The 19,817-nt window shown below is 30.4% G+C and overlaps 5 protein-coding genes across 6 annotated transcripts in view; 3 read left to right on the top strand and 2 right to left on the bottom strand.

Annotated features, from left to right (window-relative positions):
* The first annotated feature begins 221 nt into the window (after positions 1–221).
* LOC148226001 (mitochondrial tRNA-specific 2-thiouridylase 1) lies at positions 222–2,482 on the top strand. 2 transcript variants are annotated; one of them, XR_015812184.1, is made up of 5 exons: positions 222–421; positions 625–975; positions 1,043–1,266; positions 1,363–1,498; positions 1,561–2,482. XR_015812184.1 is itself a non-coding variant. In XM_088203214.1 (5 exons), the coding sequence occupies exons 1-5, from the start codon at positions 343–345 to the stop codon at positions 1,861–1,863; spliced, it is 1,125 nt and encodes a 374-aa protein (XP_088059340.1). In that variant the 5' UTR covers positions 222–342; the 3' UTR covers positions 1,864–2,482. The 2 variants fall into 2 exon arrangements, 1 of the variants encoding a protein (XP_088059340.1); XM_088203214.1 differs by having other exon boundaries at positions 1,331–1,498.
* A 659-nt stretch (positions 2,483–3,141) lies between these two features.
* LOC148226002 (uncharacterized) lies at positions 3,142–5,314 on the bottom strand. Its single transcript, XM_088203215.1, has 4 exons — positions 4,829–5,314; positions 4,257–4,730; positions 4,057–4,177; positions 3,142–3,982 (listed from the first exon to the last, which is right to left on the bottom strand). The coding sequence occupies exons 1-2, from the start codon at positions 5,095–5,097 to the stop codon at positions 4,598–4,600; spliced, it is 402 nt and encodes a 133-aa protein (XP_088059341.1). The 5' UTR covers positions 5,098–5,314; the 3' UTR covers positions 3,142–3,982; positions 4,057–4,177; positions 4,257–4,597.
* Positions 5,315–7,240: 1,926 nt separating this feature from the next.
* Positions 7,241–10,134, top strand: Taf8 (TBP-associated factor 8). The gene is made up of 6 exons (XM_088204047.1): positions 7,241–7,426; positions 7,501–7,599; positions 7,669–7,856; positions 9,231–9,381; positions 9,460–9,597; positions 9,662–10,134. Exons 1-6 carry the CDS (start codon positions 7,279–7,281, stop codon positions 9,787–9,789), a joined length of 852 nt encoding a protein of 283 aa, XP_088060173.1. The 5' UTR covers positions 7,241–7,278; the 3' UTR covers positions 9,790–10,134.
* Positions 10,135–11,809: 1,675 nt separating this feature from the next.
* Ykt6 (YKT6 v-SNARE homolog) lies at positions 11,810–12,957 on the top strand. The gene is made up of 2 exons (XM_088204048.1): positions 11,810–11,879; positions 12,159–12,957. Exon 2 carries the CDS (start codon positions 12,206–12,208, stop codon positions 12,803–12,805), a length of 600 nt encoding a protein of 199 aa, XP_088060174.1. The 5' UTR covers positions 11,810–11,879; positions 12,159–12,205; the 3' UTR covers positions 12,806–12,957.
* A 2,603-nt stretch (positions 12,958–15,560) lies between these two features.
* Positions 15,561–19,817, bottom strand: part of cyr (cypher) — a 33,892-nt gene continuing 29,635 nt past the window's right edge. Inside the window, exons 3-6 of the mRNA XM_088204046.1 lie at positions 19,367–19,676; positions 18,855–19,024; positions 18,191–18,667; positions 15,561–16,529 (exon numbers count right to left, since the gene is read on the bottom strand). Coding sequence (XP_088060172.1) covers positions 16,189–16,529; positions 18,191–18,667; positions 18,855–19,024; positions 19,367–19,676 — 1,298 coding nt within the window. The 3' untranslated portion in view covers positions 15,561–16,188. The remainder of the gene's footprint in view (positions 16,530–18,190; positions 18,668–18,854; positions 19,025–19,366; positions 19,677–19,817) is intronic.

Here is a 19,817-nt window from a genome sequence, read left to right on the forward strand (position 1 = left end):
TATTTTATTTTATTAAATTAAGGAAAATTTGTCAGCAAATACTGTGAAGCAGTCAGCTTCAGCTATCAAACGATTTTCTAGAGACTTAATTAAAATTTAAGCTTGATTAAGTTAGAGAAAATTTTGGTAAAATGTGTTTTTATTATATATTTCAGTTTAATATTTATTTGCAATTTAATTTTGTAATTATTGTGTAATTGTCATTTATTTATCATATTTTCGCTACTCGCGAATTGTATTATGGCAGCACTGATAGCTGTCACAAATATAACCTACGAAACATAGATTTTCAAAAGACATGAAACGTAACAGTTTTACTGTTAATTCAAAAGTGCTTTCAATATGAGGCATTGGAAAGTAGCAGTTGCTGTATCTGGCGGAGTTGACAGCGCAGTTGCGGCTCTTATGCTGAAACAAAAAGGTAGTGAGTTCGAAACAAAAGCTCATAACGTCGGTAAGAAAAAACCTTCACAACTCTAAAATTGTCAAGTAAATATATAATAACTGGAAATAGTTAATATTTTGATAGTGAAGAGATTTTTTCAAACTGACGATGTACTAGTAATAATTTCGTATATTATTTAAACAAATAAATACAATTTATCTTTATATTTTTATTAAAAGGCTTCAATGTTCAAGGAGTCTTTATGAAAAATTGGGACCAAATTGACGAAACTGGCGTATGCTCCGCCGATGAAGAGTATCTAGACGCAAAGGAAATTTGTGATAAGATCAAAATTCCCTTAACACGCGTCAACTTTGTGAAAGAATACTGGAACGAAGTATTCAGCGAAATGTTGGAGCAGTACCAAATGGGATTCACACCCAATCCCGACGTACTGTGCAATCAAAACATCAAATTTAAATCTCTTTTTGAATATTGTCAAGCTAGCTTAGGCGTTGATGCAATCGCTACCGGACATTACGCAAAAACATCCTATGGATCATTTCTAGAAAAGTACAGCGACGATACTAGTAAATATTAGTTTGATTTTATTATTTCCATCTTATACAAATACATATATTTTTATATTTTTTACAGAAGTAAAATTATTAATCCCATTAGACCAAACTAAAGATCAGACGTTATTTCTTTCTCAAGTGGAACAAATGGCGCTACGGAAAACGATGTTTCCATTAGCGGACATAAAAAAGACAGACGTTAGGAAGATTGCCAAACAACACGATTTAAAAGTTGCAAATAAAAGAGACAGTGTTGGAATATGTTTCATTGGAAAGAGAAATTTTAAGGATTTTATGTCAGAGGTAGATACTATTTTTTTTAATACAACACAAATACATCTTATTAAATTTAAATGTTTACACACAGTATGTTAAAAATCAACCTGGTGATATTATCAGCTTAGATAGTGGACAAAAAATCGGTGCGCATAATGGAATACATCAATGGACATTGGGACAAAGATGTTTGATCGGCGGATGTAAAATGCCGCATTATGTAGCTGTTAAAAATCCACAAAAAAATATCTTATACGCTGTGAGTGATTTGTATGTTGATAAAATCTGTCGTATATTTGAGTAAAACTAATTTGATTTCAGGTACCTGGGTCTGATCACCTCGGATTGAGAAAAGAAATTTTAATTACTAAAAAACCGCACTGGATTTGCCAAGAACCTGCACCGTTAAAAGAACGCGGTGTTTTGAATTGTTATTTCAGATTTCAACATATATATCCATTAGAAAAATGTCAAGTTGTTAAAACTAAATCAGGTCTTATCGTCAAGTTAAAAAATTTTACAAAAAATATTTCTCCTGGACAATATGCGGTGTTTTATGATGAGCATGAGTGCTTTGGAAGTGCACAAATTTGCTATTCAGGGCCTAGTTTATTGTTTTATTAAAAATAAATCATATTGATTGTGTTTATTCATGGGACATTCAAGCTTCTAAAAGCGCGTACTATTTATAATAATAAATAAAAGTCCATCTGGCTAGTCATAATAATAATTTCTGTATAAAAAATGTGTAAAAATAGTTTATTTCAATTTCTTTTTGACTTCTTGACTTTTCTCTCTAAGAATTTTTTAATAGCTACCGTTTTAAAGTTCGTTAAGCTAGCTAACGAACCTAGCTAAATATTTACTAGGTATATTTTTTTTAAATTGGAAAAAATGAATATTTTATTAAAACTGCGACAGATACTGTGCCCTCAAAAACCATAATATGCCATATATAATATATCATATACATGCATGACTATTCAAAAAACGTTTATTTTAATTTAAAATATTAGGATTTTTTGACAGAATTATGTTAATTTTTGTTTGTTTAATAGCTGTCGTTTAGATATAAGATGGCGTATCAGGGTAGTTAACAAACTTAGATACCATAAATATTAATATTTATTTATTAAAAAGTTCAATGGCGATCTGATTAAAACTACGACAGTTTTCATGTCCTCAAAGACCGTTATATTACACATAAGTGACAAAAAAAGTTAATAAAACATTTTTTAAATTCTTATTTAATTTCAATTTATATTAACCCATACATCACGGTGCCTCGAAATGAAAAATAACATCCGACGGGGTCGCTAAACTCCCCCAAGCATTTCAAGTCAATCAGTAATATCTGACGGGAAATAATATTTACTCACAAAAATTATGTTGGAATTTCCTTATAACAGAATAAAAAAAATACAATAGAATCTTACTAATCTGACAATCTTGAGATTCTCAGTAATCCAATACTATCTGATGGTTAATGGTAAGATAAATTTTTAGTGTCTTATACCTTTTATGTATGTATGTACATCGTATTTTTTATTTTATGTAATTTGACTTCATTTCTAAATAAACCCTTTTACCTTGGCATGCGTTTCTTTGCCAACAGTTAGAGGGCGAAATATTTCCCTGATTGCGGCTATAAAAATTGAAGGAATTTGCTGGCGGATCCATAAAATCGATTAAATTTGGTGGACGTTATGTATGTAGCTACTGTTACTTCGGCAAATTGTAATAAATATTATATGAATACATATAAGAAATAACCTGCAGCTGCTTGGAAAAATAAACTATAAACTGTGATTATGTACACGTGGGTATAATAAAATGCATTTATTAAAAAATATCTAATTGTTTAATTTAATTTTTTAAAGGTTTAATTTGAAATAAAAAAAGTTTGATTTGTAATAAAAAAGGTTTAATTTTGAATTTAAAATCTGTACCCACACAAAAATACAAAGATAAATATATAAAAAATACTAGATAAACATATAAAAAATATTCATTGTTGTAAATGTAAATGAAATAACACTTCGCAAAAATAACACTTCGCACGTTTTCGATTATTTGGCTCTTGAAATGTTACCTGGTGTTCACATGTCTCATTAGTTTTTGTAAACATTTCAAAAGCAACTCTCTCCATTTTTTTTAAATTATTCCGCTGGTTTTTTCGTATATTTACGTTATCCAGTACCAACTGAAAAGCCAGCTCTTGGATAAAAATCTTGCGACGGCTTTGTTCAGATTTTTTTAGCCATTAAATATATGCATTTAAGGCGGCTATGTCAATTATCTCCATAAATAAACAAAATGGCCATCTTCGAGTCGGTCTGACACATGAATACTGTCGCGTCATTTTGTCTGTTGTCAACTGCTCCTTTTGTTTGATTGTACTGCATAATCATTTCTGGCTACTTTTTTATTCCTTCCGCTAATTTTCTGTCAGCAAATTCAGTGCTCAGAAGTACTACAGACCTTCTGACTTTAGACACATAAGACACCAGTGTCATGTTTTCGGTGAAACCAAAAATTAGAAATTCTTCCCTATTTTTGGATTTAAGGAACTCCCGAGGAATTTCTCTCTTATTTGCTCTGAGGGTTCGCTAATGGCACTGACGTGAAAAAAATTGTCAGTGGTTACGCGTCGTCCTGAACCATAATAAGGCTGTGGCAAGTCCATTACAACGCATTCTCCTTGATGAATTTCTCGTCTGTTGTTTATTTGACCCGTGTATAACTGTAAATTTAAATTAAATTAAAAACAAATTCAGAAACTACATCAATAAAACAAGTGTAAACACCATATATTACCTGTAAATTTAAAGTGTATGCTGTTTCCGAATCAGCTGCCGCCTATATTTTCATCCCATAATGGCCTGGTTTAGTCTTCATATAAACTCTAAATTTACATTTTCCACGGTATACTGCTAACCTAAATGATAAAGTGAATAACATGTAAATATACTGAAGATGTTAAAATATCATGGAAAATAAAAAATAAATAAGCAAACCTTTCGTCAATTGTGATGTGTGTGCCAGGAGTATAATTCTCTGCGCGAGTATACAAACATATCAAAAATAGTTTTCCATTTTATTTTCGCTTGCTTTTTCTCTGTCTTCTCTGGTCAAACGATCATCAAATCTAAGCACCAAAAATATTTCTGAAAATCTATCTCTAGACATAGATAAAATATTGTTTGAACAGTTCGTTTATTGTCCATAATTCTTTGAACTGGATTTTACGTCCATTCAATCTTCCAGAAGATAATAGGATGCCTATAAACGCTTCAACTTCGATACGATTTTCGGGAGAAATGTGTTTTTTTAGAATTTTATTGACGTCCCGTACGCACTATCTGTTTGTTTCGTTGCATACATAATTTATCATATTCTCGGAAACAAACAAATGGAAGGCTTCCTTCATTGTGATAACATTATTACTTGAATCGGTCAAGCCAGAAACAGAATATACAATATTGGCAAACCTATAAAAAATGAATAGTATTAATTCAATATTTTATTGAATATTTATTCAATTCTATTGAATAAACATTCTAAAAAGTAAAAAAAAGTATTTGCTAACCTAGTTCTTGAGTGTCTCGGGGGATTGGATTTCCACGTAAGTCCGGCTTTTGAATTATATGTTAATTCTTCCGTTTGTCCACCATTTACGTTTTCTATTTCTTCTTCTGAATCGTCTTCTATTTCACTGTTATCACGTTCAATTAAATCTTCTTCATCAGACGCAACGTTATTATCAATATCGATATCGCTATCGTATTCGCTACCACTCTCGTCAGAATCTTGCAAAATTCTTAGCAACTCTTCGTCAGTTACAAGTCGATCAGCCATTTTACAATTGAAAAAGTAACGTGAGAAATAAATTAACAACAACGATCGAGTTTGGCAGTTCAATTCGTACCGTATGATTTTTCGGGTAATGGTAAAGTTTGCGATGAAGCGTTGAAGGAACCGCGTAGAGGGAGCGCCGCGCGAAATTCTTAGAAGGCGAATTTCTCTAAAAACTGACAGGTATACAAATCACACGGCGACAGTAGCGATTAGAGTTGATTTTTTTTGCGATTGGAGATAGTAAAGATCAATGATTATTTTTAATATATATTCTTTAGATTTTTTTTGACAAATACAAAAAGTTTGTGACAAATAAGATTTATATTAAATAAGTTATTTGAGACAAATCAAAAAGTTGGGGGAGTCAATAGACCCCACAGGCACGGATGGGTTAAAAATCTTTGACCTATTTACTTTTTTCTTTAGGATAAAAACAAACTTAGATATCTTTGCAAGGTCTATTGTTTACTTAATTTTTCCAATATTTAATACCAATAAATGTATCCTAATACATAAATAATACATAAAAAGTAACTAATGGCAAAATAAACAATAAAAAAATGTTTTCACAATAAATAAATATTAAGCTAAAACAGTTTTTCCTTACAATAAATATTAATTTATAATTTGAAATAAATTTAATAAGAATGTGCTTAGCTTTTCCCCTCGAAATGTGGGGCTCATGCAACATTGATCATCGCGAAAGCCGTTATCGGTGGATCGAAGGACCAACGAAATGCATTTTAAATTCTTTAAATTTCGTCTTTCTAATTATTTGAGAAAAAACATGCTTACTTCATCTTCCGTACCTCACGGAAGTCAACGGTATAAGATTAACTTTTTAATGTGTTTATAATACTTAATTCGTTACTATGTAAATTTATTTTTAATAAAATAATGTGAGATTCACTGTTCCCTACCATTAATTAACGGTAGCCAATTTTTGGGTCCCAACATTACTTATTTTTCCATTCATAGAAAAAAATCAGTGATTCTCAACGCTTTAATTTATTTCACTATTTTTTTGTATTATTTCGTTTTAATAATATATTTTAACATATATACATATATATATATATATATATATATATATATATATATATATATATATATATATATATATATATATATATATATATATATATATATATATATATATATATATATATATATATATATATATATATATATATATATATATATATATATATATATATATATATATATATATATATATATATATATATATATATATATATATATATATATATATATATATATATATATATATATATATATATATATATATATATATATATATATATATATATATATATATATATATATATATATATATATATATATATATATATATATATATATATATATATATATATATATATATATATATATATATATATATATATATATATATATATATATATATATATATATATATATATATATATATATATATATATATATAACTATCTGGGGTTTCATAAGACAGTGAAAGATCGTACGCTGATATCGTTCAAAGGGTAAATAATACTTTCGGTTTGTAAAGCTAATTTATATATATTAGAACTAAGCATCAATATAAATATTTTATATATAAACAATTTAACAGAGTAGTTTTTTATAACGTCATTAAAAATAGTTGATTCTGAACAGGCAGTTAAATTTGTCAAATTAAAATTAGAAGCTAAATTCATTCGTCATTATTATGACGAGAAAATTTACCTTTTGATTTTAAACAGAATATATCACTATAAAATTCATTACACAACGGCTACGCACGTGATGATAAAATATATAATACGATAAAATTTGTCCCTCCCGTTGAAAACATTTTAAAATTCAATGTCAATTTTTTGTATCACGCTTGTTATATATGAAAAATTATGCGATCAGTTAAGAAAATAACCGAAATTTTATGTAAAGAAAAAGCCGATATACTTTGCAGTACCAAAAGTTGGAATATTATACAATAAATTAATTTTTATTCACGTTTTTATGAGAAAAATTATCTTTATAAATTATTTATTAAAATAAATTCTATTTTCACACAAGAGTATATAAGCATTTTACATAATTTATCTAAAATATTTTTATAGTTAAATTTTGTGGTATGGCAGCACTACATCCGAACGACTGTCAGATAGCTGTCAACCGTCAAACATGGATGACGCCGAAAGCGCTTGGGGCGAAGGATGCAACGGAAGGCGCCGTTTATTGACTGCAACTGTAGCTACGGTGCTCCAAGAAGTCGGATTTCATGGCGTAGACTTATTAGTAGTCGATACGCTCACCGAATTGTTTCAATGTTGTGAGTCCGCCATCTTACATTCGTTTTTATTTATTCATTCAAATAAGTATACAAAAATAATCTCTTTTTAACAGTTATATGTGAAGTCGGTAATTCTTCGAGGAATTACTGCGAATTGTCCGGAAGGACAGAGCCAGTTATAGGCGATATTATAATGGCGTTGGTTAACATGGGTAAATTATTCATAACACAAAATATGTTTGAGAAATTATTTTTTATTCGTTACCATTTATGTATGACAGGTATGAGCTTGGAAGGTTTAGAAAGATATGCAGCGCGGCCAAATAGACACGTAATTGCAGCGCCTCCGGCAGCAGTAGCACCTCGTACGCCTGCCATGTTGTCTGCGGGACAAAGAGCCAGACCTCCCGCGCATATTCCACACCACTTACCTTCGTTGCCTGATCCACACGCTTATGTCCGAACTCCGGTATGCTCCACTTTAATTTTATATAAATTATTTATTCATTTTTTAAATACGAGAACATAGAATTTTCTATCTAGTCTCCATGACGTTCAGAACTCAGAATACAGTTTTTTTTTTTATAAACAATGCATAATTGTGTTAGCAGCCTATAATGGATTAATATTTATTATATTACTCATGAAAATACATTTAATAGCAATGCGTCATTGCAAAATTAAAACAATCCTTCACAAAAGATACCTGTTTTGTCCGCCTGTCACTATTATTTCATTAAATACATCAGCCTAATACAAGTAACAATACAACATTGTTGATCGCTGATTCTTTTTCTCGAATCGCGGATGCTTTTTGGTGCTGACATTAAATAGACCCACTTTAAATATTTGTTTACTTCGTTACAAGTATATGCGCTTTGTGAAAAAGAGTTCATAATCCAACCCTTAGTGATTGGATAACTAATAAACACACAGCTCTATAAAATGTTATATTTTTAACATTAATATAGGTTTGCAACCAATTACTTTGATTATTCATTTAACAAAATATTATTTTTTATTTGTATAATTTTTGTCCCAAAACGCAATAACATAAACATTAAATTATTTAAAAATAATTCACCAAGAAAATATTGACAATAAGTAAAATTCCTAAGATATAAAAATATTTGTTTGAAAGGGGTTTTTTAAAAAAAATTATATGTTTATTTTATAAATTATTTTTAATTGCTTTAGCATTAATTTATTAACTAGAATAAGTCTATAATATTATTTCTCTACAAAATATTTTACGAAAATGTTTTATTATTAATGGTTTTTATGAATAAGGATAAACAAGGGTGTTTTTGGCATATCAAAGGGTTAACTTTTAGAAGTCTAACGGCATCTAGGTCATGCCCAATATATTTTCTATTTTCTGAAGCTATTTTAAATGATTTGAGATAAAATTTCCAGTATTTTATTTCATTAATTACTCAGAGATACTTCTATCAATATATTACAGTAAAAATACTATTTATAAGGATAGAGCGAAACATTCTCTCTTTAGACATTGCATTCTTGGGTGGTATTTTTTAGTAGTAGTCCCAACATCTGGAATGGGTACAGGGTTTACCCTAAATAAATTATATATAAATAATATGTAAAAAGCTTAATTTTTGTGTTTAAATAAATTAGACCTCAGTGGATTCAACAAGAAAATGTTTAAGATAACCAGTTCAAACTTAACTTTGGACCAGTAAAAAACTAAGTCAAAAATGTTTTTGTCACTTAGTTTTTATCTTCATAAATGAAACACTATTCTTATATATATTATACACTTAATATTAGTTTTTATTTATCTATACGAAAGTAATATATTTTTTACATTTAAATTTTTCAGACCCACAAACAACCTGTTACTGAATATGAAGCAATTCGAGAAAAAGCAGCAACTCAAAAGCGAGATATAGAGCGTGCTCTAACAAGATTTTTAGCCAAGACTGGAGAAACGCATAGCTTATTTAACACTGAAGATAATCAAGTTTTTCCATGTATGTTTAATTCCAAAACTAATACCTACTATTATTTTCATTTTTTTTAAATTAATAATCTGTTGAATTTCATTTTAGTAATAGCTTGTAAGCCTACGTTTCCTTCATATTTGCCTTGCCTATTACCGACCGATCAAGTATTTGATTTTGAGGAATTAGAGTATCATTTCCAAGTAGCTAATCGTACAGAAGATCTTCCTACACCAAATAAAAAAGGTACTTATTAAATATATCATTTGTGTTGTACGGTAAATTAATTTATCTGATTTATTTATTACAGAAGGCTCGGATGGCGAGCAAGAAGCCGGCGAAGGAGAAGGAGGTGATAATAATCAAGATCAAAACGACAGTCAAAGTCCAGCAAATATAGACAATCCATACCTCAAACAAGCGCAAAAATCATCATGATTATCATAATTATGATCCTTGTATTCTTGATTTAACGGAATAAATTTAACTATGTCTATTTTTTATGTTTTAATTTAGATTGCAAAGTATTAAAATTATATTTATTGATTAATCAAAGATGGCTGTTAATTGGTTTACATGTATGATTTTACTTGCTATAATTTTGGTTTGATTGTCTATTATATTAGGCATAATATGTACGGCATTATTTTAATGTTATGTTGACACATTTCTTACCCTTATTCCAAATTAACAATCCGTTAAATCTAGTAAAATTACTCTTTGTACATGAAATTTTGTAATTTATTATTTTTAAAATAAATAAAATAATATGTAAAACTAAAACAATTTTATTATTTAGCATGTGGTGAAAAAAACAGCGAAGAATTTACGCAAATTGAGTGTTAGAGCGGAAAGAAGTAGATGCTGATTTTTCAAATAAAATCTTATTCTATAATGAGGCACATTTCCACCTCTTTGGGTATGTTAATAAGCAAAATTGTCACATATGGGGGAGGTAAATCCTCGTGTAATTCACGAGACACCATTACATTCCCTAAAAGTGACTGTTTGGTGCGCATTTTGGTCAGGCAGCGTCATGAGTCTTACTTTTTTTAAAGCGATGTAAATCGAAGATATCAATTAAGGGTGCGCAACTTGCCACATATCGTTAAACGTTTTGCGTGAAAAGATTGCAAGTCGCACTATTTTACGTTTTGGTGACCTCTACTGGCCGCCAAGATCATGTGATTTAATGTCGTTGAATATTTCTTTTGTGGGGTTACGCTAAGAATTGTATCTACGCTGACAAGTCCAAAATGTTGGATCACCTAAAAACCAACATCCGCAAAGTTATAGCCGAAATGTACGAAAAAGTCATCAAAAATTAAATCGGATAATTAATAAAATACACCAAATGTTCGTTTAATGAAAAAATTTGAATATATCTTTAAATTTATGTATTTAAAAAGAAATTGGAAACTGAAGTTGGGTTACTCTTTATTTTATCTAATGTAGTGTTTACTATGTTTCTATATATATTTAATATTATTATTTTTTAATATGTATATATTTTAATTGTTATTTTTCTACTAAAATGTTAATAAGCATTTAATATTTGTGAACTTATAAAAAAATTTTTTTTACCTTTTGAATATTGGTAGATCGCGATTATTTTTTATAGAAAAAAGTAGATCACCACTACTAAAAGGTTTGAATTTGAAGAAAATCTAAAAAAACAGAATTTATAGTAATCTCGTTCCTCAAAAAATATTCGGAGATGGAGTTTTAAACAAAATTTTCTAAATTACCTTTTTTAGCTTTTGTGGCAATCTGTTAAAAATTTACGGGATGGATTTTAGACAAAAAATTCTGTGATGACCTTTTTTTTGGTCTCTCAAGAAAAGTTTTCCAAATGAACTTTGTTTTTTAAGAGCCCGGAGAGCTGAACATTCTTGGGCTGGTCTTGAACAGAAGTATTTGACAACTCCCCAATAAGTACAGCTATCCGAATTTTTACCATCTGTTGTATAGTATTGATTTATTTTTATTCGCAATTTAGCTATAATTGTTAAAATAAATGTAAAACACCGTATATTAGTATGAAAACGCTTAATCGTATCTAGAATTACTGCAATAAAATGATGAAATTGTATGCAAATGGGCCCGTGTTTTGGTATCAGTAACTATAAATTATTATGTGAAATATAATTTATAACCAATAGATGTCACTGCCGGTATTTTATTAATGCTGGGGCTCGAACCCACAACTTCAGAGTTACTAATCTGAGATGTTACGGACTACGCTATTCCGTCCTTATATCCTAATATGCCCCACCCCCCTATTTTTTCATTAATTCTTGGGTTTATGACCTACTTTTGTGTTTCATTTTAAATAATATTGTTAATTTGAAGCTCAAATGTAGATTAAAATAAATCGATTTTATAATGCTTTAAAATATTAATTTAACTGTTGCCATGTTTCTTACGTGTTATGGCCAAATATCGGTTAAAAACTAGTGGCTCTTGTGTCAGGTGTCATTAGCTGCGCTCGTCATTTAATCGCTGCACTTTGCTTTACTTTAACCCGGGTAAGAATGAATTATATATATTGATTATATGTTATCATTAACATATCTGATAATATACCCTCGTATACTTGAAGTAACTCGAAGCAAAGGGCTGGTTGACAGATCTAATTGATTTATTGCGATCGATATCGATCACACGGAACATCCTAAAAATTATTGCTTATTTATTATAATTTAGTAGCTTATCTTATAAATTGAATATCTATGTTATCGATGCACTAGTTTTAACCAATATCAAACCATATGTTACATGTGCAGTAATATATTTTTTTTTTACAGGCTGTGTGTCTATGTAGATTTTTTTATTACAAGACAACTAGTTGAAAATGGTGAAGTTGTACGCTTTCGTCATCCTTTATAAAGGCCCCACGACTGCCACTCGTTTAAAATCCACTTTCAACCTGCAAAGCTTCGGATTTTTCCAGAGGAGTTCCGTGCAAGAGTTCATGTCGTTCGTGAGTGTCACTATAGTGGAAAGAACGCAAGCTGCCTCTAGACAGTCGGTCAAAGAAGGCGATTACATGTGCCAAGTGTACGTCAGGGGGGATAATTTAGCCGGCGTTCTGATCACCGATCACGAGTATCCGAGCCGAGTCGCTCACACGCTGATCACCAAGGTTCTGGGAGAGTTTGAAGAGAAAGTTCCAGCGAGCCTTTGGTCCAATAGCGACGAAGACACAGTGGAATTTACTGCACTACCGGCCTTCTTGGCTAAGTATCAAAATCCCAAAGAAGCGGACGCTATGACTAAAATGCAAGACGATCTGGACGAGACAAAGATTATCCTGCACAGCACAATAAAGGCCGTTTTAGACCGCGGCGAGAAGCTGGATGAGCTCGTCGCCAAATCAGATAGCTTATCGACGAATAGCAAGGCGTTTTACAAGACTGCGCGAAAGACCAACAGCTGCTGTAATTTCGGATGATGAATGGAAAAATGGACGGCCGTTCTTAATGTTTCATAATATTTTAATCGTGCTAAAAGTATATTTATTGTTCTTATACGAGAATTGTGTAAGCGTTGGTCAATGTCGCATTTTTTTAAATATTTACTATTAAATTCTATTTTAGTTTGTAACGGAGGTCAATTTTTATTTTATTCTTTCAATCGTTTCTGAATCCTCTTATAAAAAGGCCGGAAATTGATCATGATTAATTTTGTAGAATGAGATTTTTTTATATTAAATACGAATATATACAGGACGAACTATTAACGAACGTTTAACAAGACTTGTACTTCTGTCTATATTATAAAGTATTCTTTTTGGAGACATTTTATTGATATACCATAAAATCAGGGACGCCAAGAAAAATATCGGGCCCCTGTGCATGTTTCTGTGGCAACACTTAAAAACGTCTAAAATACAATATTTAAAGACTCGCAGTTTGCACAATTATGATTTTTCTTGTATAAACAAATATGAAAACCACTTTATATTTTTTCTCTGACCCATGGAGAATTTTAAAAAGTCATAAACTAATAGATAAAGGAACGGAAATCCCATACTCAGAAACCAGACTTCAATAAAACAATTTATTTATTTTATTCATATAAAAATCAAAAATATATCGATCGATCGCCAAGATTTTGAATGAAATTTTCTCAATTTTTTAATACTTTATAAAGAATTATCCGGGTCCTAGTTATTTACACCGGCTGGTCCTCCCTCTTGTCGGGTTTGCATAAACTACATTCTGACGGCCTGTCTTTAATACACAATCAGACATGCTGCGAAAGGTAATCTTTGTTATTTTGACGGTAAATAGACTTAAGTCAGTGCCAAATCCGAAGGGGAAGCTTTCATTGTTTGATTTATATTCAGCCAATTTGGTCTTTATGAGGTTTTTAATTACGAAAAAATCATAGCAGCATAGCATACCTACTTAGGAATACCTCAGTTGTACCAGATGGGTTACTTTCGTAAAATGAGTTTAAATTGCATCCATTAAATCATAAAATATTATGATGTTTGCTCCTAAATAAAAATGTTCATACAAAATTCTGATTCGAGTCGATCTTCGCTCAAAGTTTTTATTGTTAATTAAGTCATAAGTTGGATTTTTTCTTAATTCCTAAATATGTTTATGATTAGGCTGATCTGCTGTTTTACGCACTTCCTGACAATAAATGAACTTGTAAATTCCATCCGATCGTAATTTCTGAAAGGGATGTAAAGAAAGGTACAGGTTCTAGAGTTCTTCTCAGATTTACTCTGAATGAGAAATGTCCAGCATTCAGTAGAGATTGATTTTTGTCAAACTTTAATTATGTTTCCTGATCTTCGATAATTCCATTATGTAATTACAGTTGAACATTTTTAGTAATTATCAAAATTACACTCCTTCAAATGGACAGATCTGGATTTGTGGAAAAACTGTGACTGTCTTTCGCCATGAAAATGTGCAACCAAGTTATCGTGTATCCACCTTATTTTCCAGATCATGCTCACTCCGACTTTCACTTAAAAACGTATAATTCTGTAATAAAAGTCATCACTTGATTTTTTGCATCGAAACATTAAAAATAGAACAATATGTTCAGTTTTATTATTGTCCCATTTTTGATGTTTCGATGTAAAAAATTAAATGATGACTTTCATTATTGAATTATACATTTTAAAGAGAAAGTCGGAGTGAATACGGTCTGGAAAATAAGGTGGGTCCTTGGTAATTTGGTTGAACACTTTCATGGTGAGAGACAGTCCTCTTTTTTCCACTAATTAAGATCTGACCTTTGAAGGAGAGTGTATAATTTAGATAGTTACTAGTAATGCTTAGCTGTAATTGTATAATTGGAACCCAGAAGTTCATAAAACACAATAATTTTAATCTAAAAGGCATTCGATTAAGTTACTCCAGGTATAAAATATCTCATTGAATTATACTTACTTATATTAATGTATTGCCTCACAATATATAGTTTGTCGCAAAGTTCTGTTTTAAAAACATGGATTTTGTTGATCATTCTCATTTTATTTTCAATAAACTGTACATATGTTTTTAAAGGTTTGACATATTCTGTAACTTAGAAGTTAAATATATCAGTTCTCAAGACAATATATTCGTCTATTAAAATGTTTTTTGAACTTCATATACATTGAGTATTCGTTTAGATCAGTGGTCGTCAACTTGGTCCGTACAGCCCACTAGTGGGCGATTCAAGCTTCCACGGTGGTCAATGGGTGTTTTTATCCGGTGATATAAATTTTGGTTATCCTCCAGAAATTAAAATATTGCTACAGATAAATTTATATAAATTTATTTCCTGCGACGTTGGTGGGCGGATTAAAAATATACAAAAGTGGGCGATAGGTATAAAAAATTTGACGACCCCTAATGTTTAAAAAGTTTGATCATTAACGCAAATAATGATAAACAGTTTAAGATCATAATTTAACTAAAATAATTTTGTATGTTTTTCAAATATTTAATTATACTTTATTATTATGAATATTTGTTGATCTATGTATGTATAAGTTGTAAGGTATGCTCCATTTATATAATCACAAAGTAGATATGACTTTATAAAAAAAGCTTTTAAATAATTAAATAAAAAAAAATATCAGCATAATGATTGTTGTTGATACAAAAAATATTTTGTATGTATCAACTACAGGGTAATAACAACTAATAGACGTTACCCTTAAATTTGTAACTGTTATACATTTGTGACATCAAAACGCTTAATGATTGACAAAATAATTTATTTTGTATCATTCATAAAGTCCAGGATGATGCAAATAAAATCGTTTATGTAATAAATACGGCTAATTTTAAATGCATCATCCTTTACTTAAAAATATATTATTACAATAATTATTAAATAATACTTATAGGACTATGTCTGACGACTAATGTATAATCTCTTAAACCGGCCTGCCATGTGACAAATTCACAGTTTTATAAATGCAAAAAATATGTTAATCAGGCATTTATGTGTGTAACCGTTGATGTTGTAAATTAATGTAATATGCATACATGAATACATATATATCTAAAATACACGCACACATTTTAAACAATTTTCCCTCTACCTTCACCCCCAGCACCGAATCCCCGTTATCTGACGATATCACATTTTTACAACATTCATACATAATTTAAAATAAATATTTTTTTTATATGAGGGTGAGTCAAATAAGAAACACTCAAATACAGTAGTTGACAAGTTACAGTAAAAAGCATGCCTGCGACATGAAGCTTTTTTATGGTATTTATGCACTTGAGAACTTGTTTTGATTGATACAGAAACTCATGTGACTCACTCTCTTATAAATATCACAATTCAGTCTATAGTATAACTTAAAAATTATAAAACTCGGCCATACGGCCAGTTGCTGTTCATCGATTGGTGTTCTAAATATGGACTGTCCGTCAAGAGCAATTTGCTGCCACTGTAGCCGGAATTTGAACTTCCTGATCCCGAGAATATACTCTTACTTCCAGTGTAGAAGCTGAGAGGTCCGTCTGTTCCGTACTTTCTTCTGGCACGTAGTAACGATATGAAGGCTACGACTAAAGCTGATAGAAAGATCAAACCGAGGACGCAGAAAGCCAGAGCCATCTTGCTCGGAGACATGCATACGGTTTTATCGCTCGGAGCTAATGGATCAACATCGCTCCCCCGTAGTCCATTATATTGTCTTGAACCTGAAACCATAAGTATTATTAACATCCATTGAATTCAATAATTTATATTAGGTGTACAAATGCGTTTATTTTTTCTCCTCAATTTTCTTCAAGGCACTTAGGCTGTGATAGTTAAATTACAAAGGGATAAAGACATATAGCAGAAGTAGCAAATGCTACGGGCCCCATGCCCAGACAGAATAAAAATCAGAATTTAAATATCAAAATCAAAAAGCAACACGAAAGTAAAATGTCCTCAAACGATATTGACGAAGAACCAAACAACTTCAATCTAGATTATTGGATTGGAAAGTATGTAGTAATATTGAAAATATAATTTATTTGGCATGTGCTAGTGAAATTATATGATTTTAACTTTTCCATACGTATAAATATATACATTTACATACTTATCATTATTTATTTACATGTGATGTATAAATGTTACAGTAAATGTGTAATTTTCACTAGTAGATATATATTTATACTAAAAAATATAATTTAACTCATAGGCGCTAGTGAAATTATGTGATACTATGAAACTCAAATTGACAGTTGCGAAACGACCATTTGCTGTTCTAACCCAAATCTAACCTAATTTAAGATCTAAAATTAATTATGGCATTAAAATTCTCATTAGGTCAAATCTTAAATATGAACTAAGTACTCGTCTTCAACTACAGATAGACCTCACATCTCGCATATTGCTCCATAGCTAGTCTGCACTTTGATATCACACTATGTTTTAAAAATATGATAGCTATCCTTACCGATATTACTACATACTTCTAATATAAGAGTATATTCAAACCTAATTTTGGTCAATAGGAGGGTGCAAAAACAATTATCACTCCTCAGAAGTCAAAAATCCACGTCAAAAGCAATAAAATCGTGTCGGTGACGTTGCAGTGAGAATGCTCGGTAACGAGCGTTTTCACTGCGACGGCGACGGAATGATTTTATTGCTTTTGTCGTGGATTTTTAACTTCTGAGAAGTGATAATGGTTTTGCGCTTTCCTATTGGTCAAAATTCGGTTTAGATATGCTTCAATAGATTCTCACTTATTGTAAGTCGTAATATTGTTATAAAAAGTCTTAATATGAACACTAGAACGACGGAACGATTATATTGCTTTTGACGTGGATTCTAAACAAAAACGTCATTGGTGAGGGAAGGGGGCATTGCATTTTGTGTCATTTTTAAAATCTTTTTTGTGTAATAACCTTATGTGATAGAAAAAAACTGGATGTCATTTTTAGAATCAACACTAAAAATTGCATAAAAACAGTTAACAAAACTAAAACAATTTTTAAAAAGTAGTTTTTCGCAGGCTTATATAATCAAGGTCCTCCTGCAGATCAAGGAAAACCGAAATCGACATTTGTGGAGATATATTAATATAATATATGAAATTGTTCCTTTACAATCAATAAAAAAATAAAAGTGAAACATCTAAAAATTGTATTGTGCATGGTAATTACATCCGTACTTGATCTATAATTAACATTAATTTAAATATCTGACTATATGAAGAGGGATTCATATTAGGTAATATCCACAGCGTTCTTCAAGGCATATCTAAAAACTCTTGACGTATTTATTGTCTTCAAACACAATTTGTTTTGAAAACTAGAGAAAATATAATAAATCTCATTTGTGCGTCTAATAAAACATAGCAAACCTCCGACAGACACATCGTTCTCGAGCTCTATATTTGGTGCCAAAACTTCAATGCTGTTGTAGACTTGAAGTCTATCAATGATTAAACCATCCGCTTCTCTATCCAGCCGCACCTTTCTCAAAAGTGAATCTTTAGGTTTAGGTGAAATATGATTTAATTTGCAGTCAATTTCCAAGCATTCCCCTTTGCATAGTTCCAATCCGCACGTCAAATGTAACCTCGCTCTATCTGGAAACTTAAACGCTGAAAATATCGTACTGGCATGTTTGTACGACATTATGTTCTTAAACATGTCTTGCGTTTTGTTTTCATTTAAATATTTTTCAGCAGATTTCATGTTCGATTTGTGGTTGTAAACTTTCATTTTTGGGAATATGAGCTCGTCGACCGGACAACCAGAGTCGTCGAGCAGTTTTTGAGAAGATTCGCCCAATCCATCATGTGCCATGCAGTCTGCTATTCTAAATCCGATTCCGACTGAAAATACAAACATAATCAGTGTATCTTGGTTTTTGAATTTCACTAGTATATTAACATTATTAAATCTATTGCTCTAGCCAAAATATTTACTTCCAGGTATCTCTCTAAATATATTACATACTTCTTATATTGATTTAGAAACTTAGATATTTTATACCCCTTATATTAATTTAGGAATCAATACCTGGTAAAGTTGATTTGATCAGTATCATAGTTGGTTCGCCGACTTCAACGGTTGTAGCATCCATGTTACCATTCGATGGAACAATTTCCATCCATGCTCTAGCTTGTTCCATTATAGAAGCTTGATCATCTTCTGACATGTCTTTCCATTCACTTCCCATTCTACCTGATCTGAAAAAATATTAAAAACAATTTAATTACAAACAAATATAAATAATAAGAAATACGCATCGAGAAATATACACAATACACAAAGAATCTTCGAACTTCAATTTGGATCTTCAAAGGACTCAATACTTTTGTGAGAAATTGGTACAATATATGTCCTAATGATCAAATTATTTAACAGATTAGTTTTTATATATTATCGTATCTATATCGTGGCGGAATGAGCATTATTACACAAAAAGATAGAGGTTCTTAACTTTAAATCAAATACAGTTGGAAATATTAATATTATCTAATGGCATCTCGCATTGTCGCATTATATAAAATAAATAATTAAGAACTAACCTTTGATTGGGTCTATCGTTAGGTGTCACGTTAGAGATTTCTTTTAGTTTCTTCTCAACCATTTCTTCTATAATATAACTTTTAATTTGCATCGCTCTCGGTTTGAGCCAACATTTGACAATTCTCTCTTGATCTGATGACTGTTGCAAAAACTTATCCATCTGCACCACAATTGTCACCAGATAGAACAAGTCTTCGTCTTGATAATCTCCGTTAATATCATTTATGGTAGAATTTATACTTTGTGATCCGACTCTCACTCCGCAAGCGTTTGGTGGCAAACGCAATGTAACAGAATTTTCCAAGTTCCCTGAAATAAAATTGAAATGTCGATCAATATCTATTAATATATATCATCACTCACTATCTCAAAAGTAAAACAGTTTTAGTACTTCATTTAATGAAAGTAAACATTCTTTTAAGGTTTTTATTTTTTTTATTTTACAATTTA

Source organism: Plectrocnemia conspersa, unplaced genomic scaffold (genome assembly GCF_051122295.1).
Source record: "Plectrocnemia conspersa isolate PC_06_02 unplaced genomic scaffold, ASM5112229v1 ptg000014l, whole genome shotgun sequence".
In the NCBI taxonomy this organism is placed as follows: domain Eukaryota; kingdom Metazoa; phylum Arthropoda; class Insecta; order Trichoptera; family Polycentropodidae; genus Plectrocnemia; species Plectrocnemia conspersa.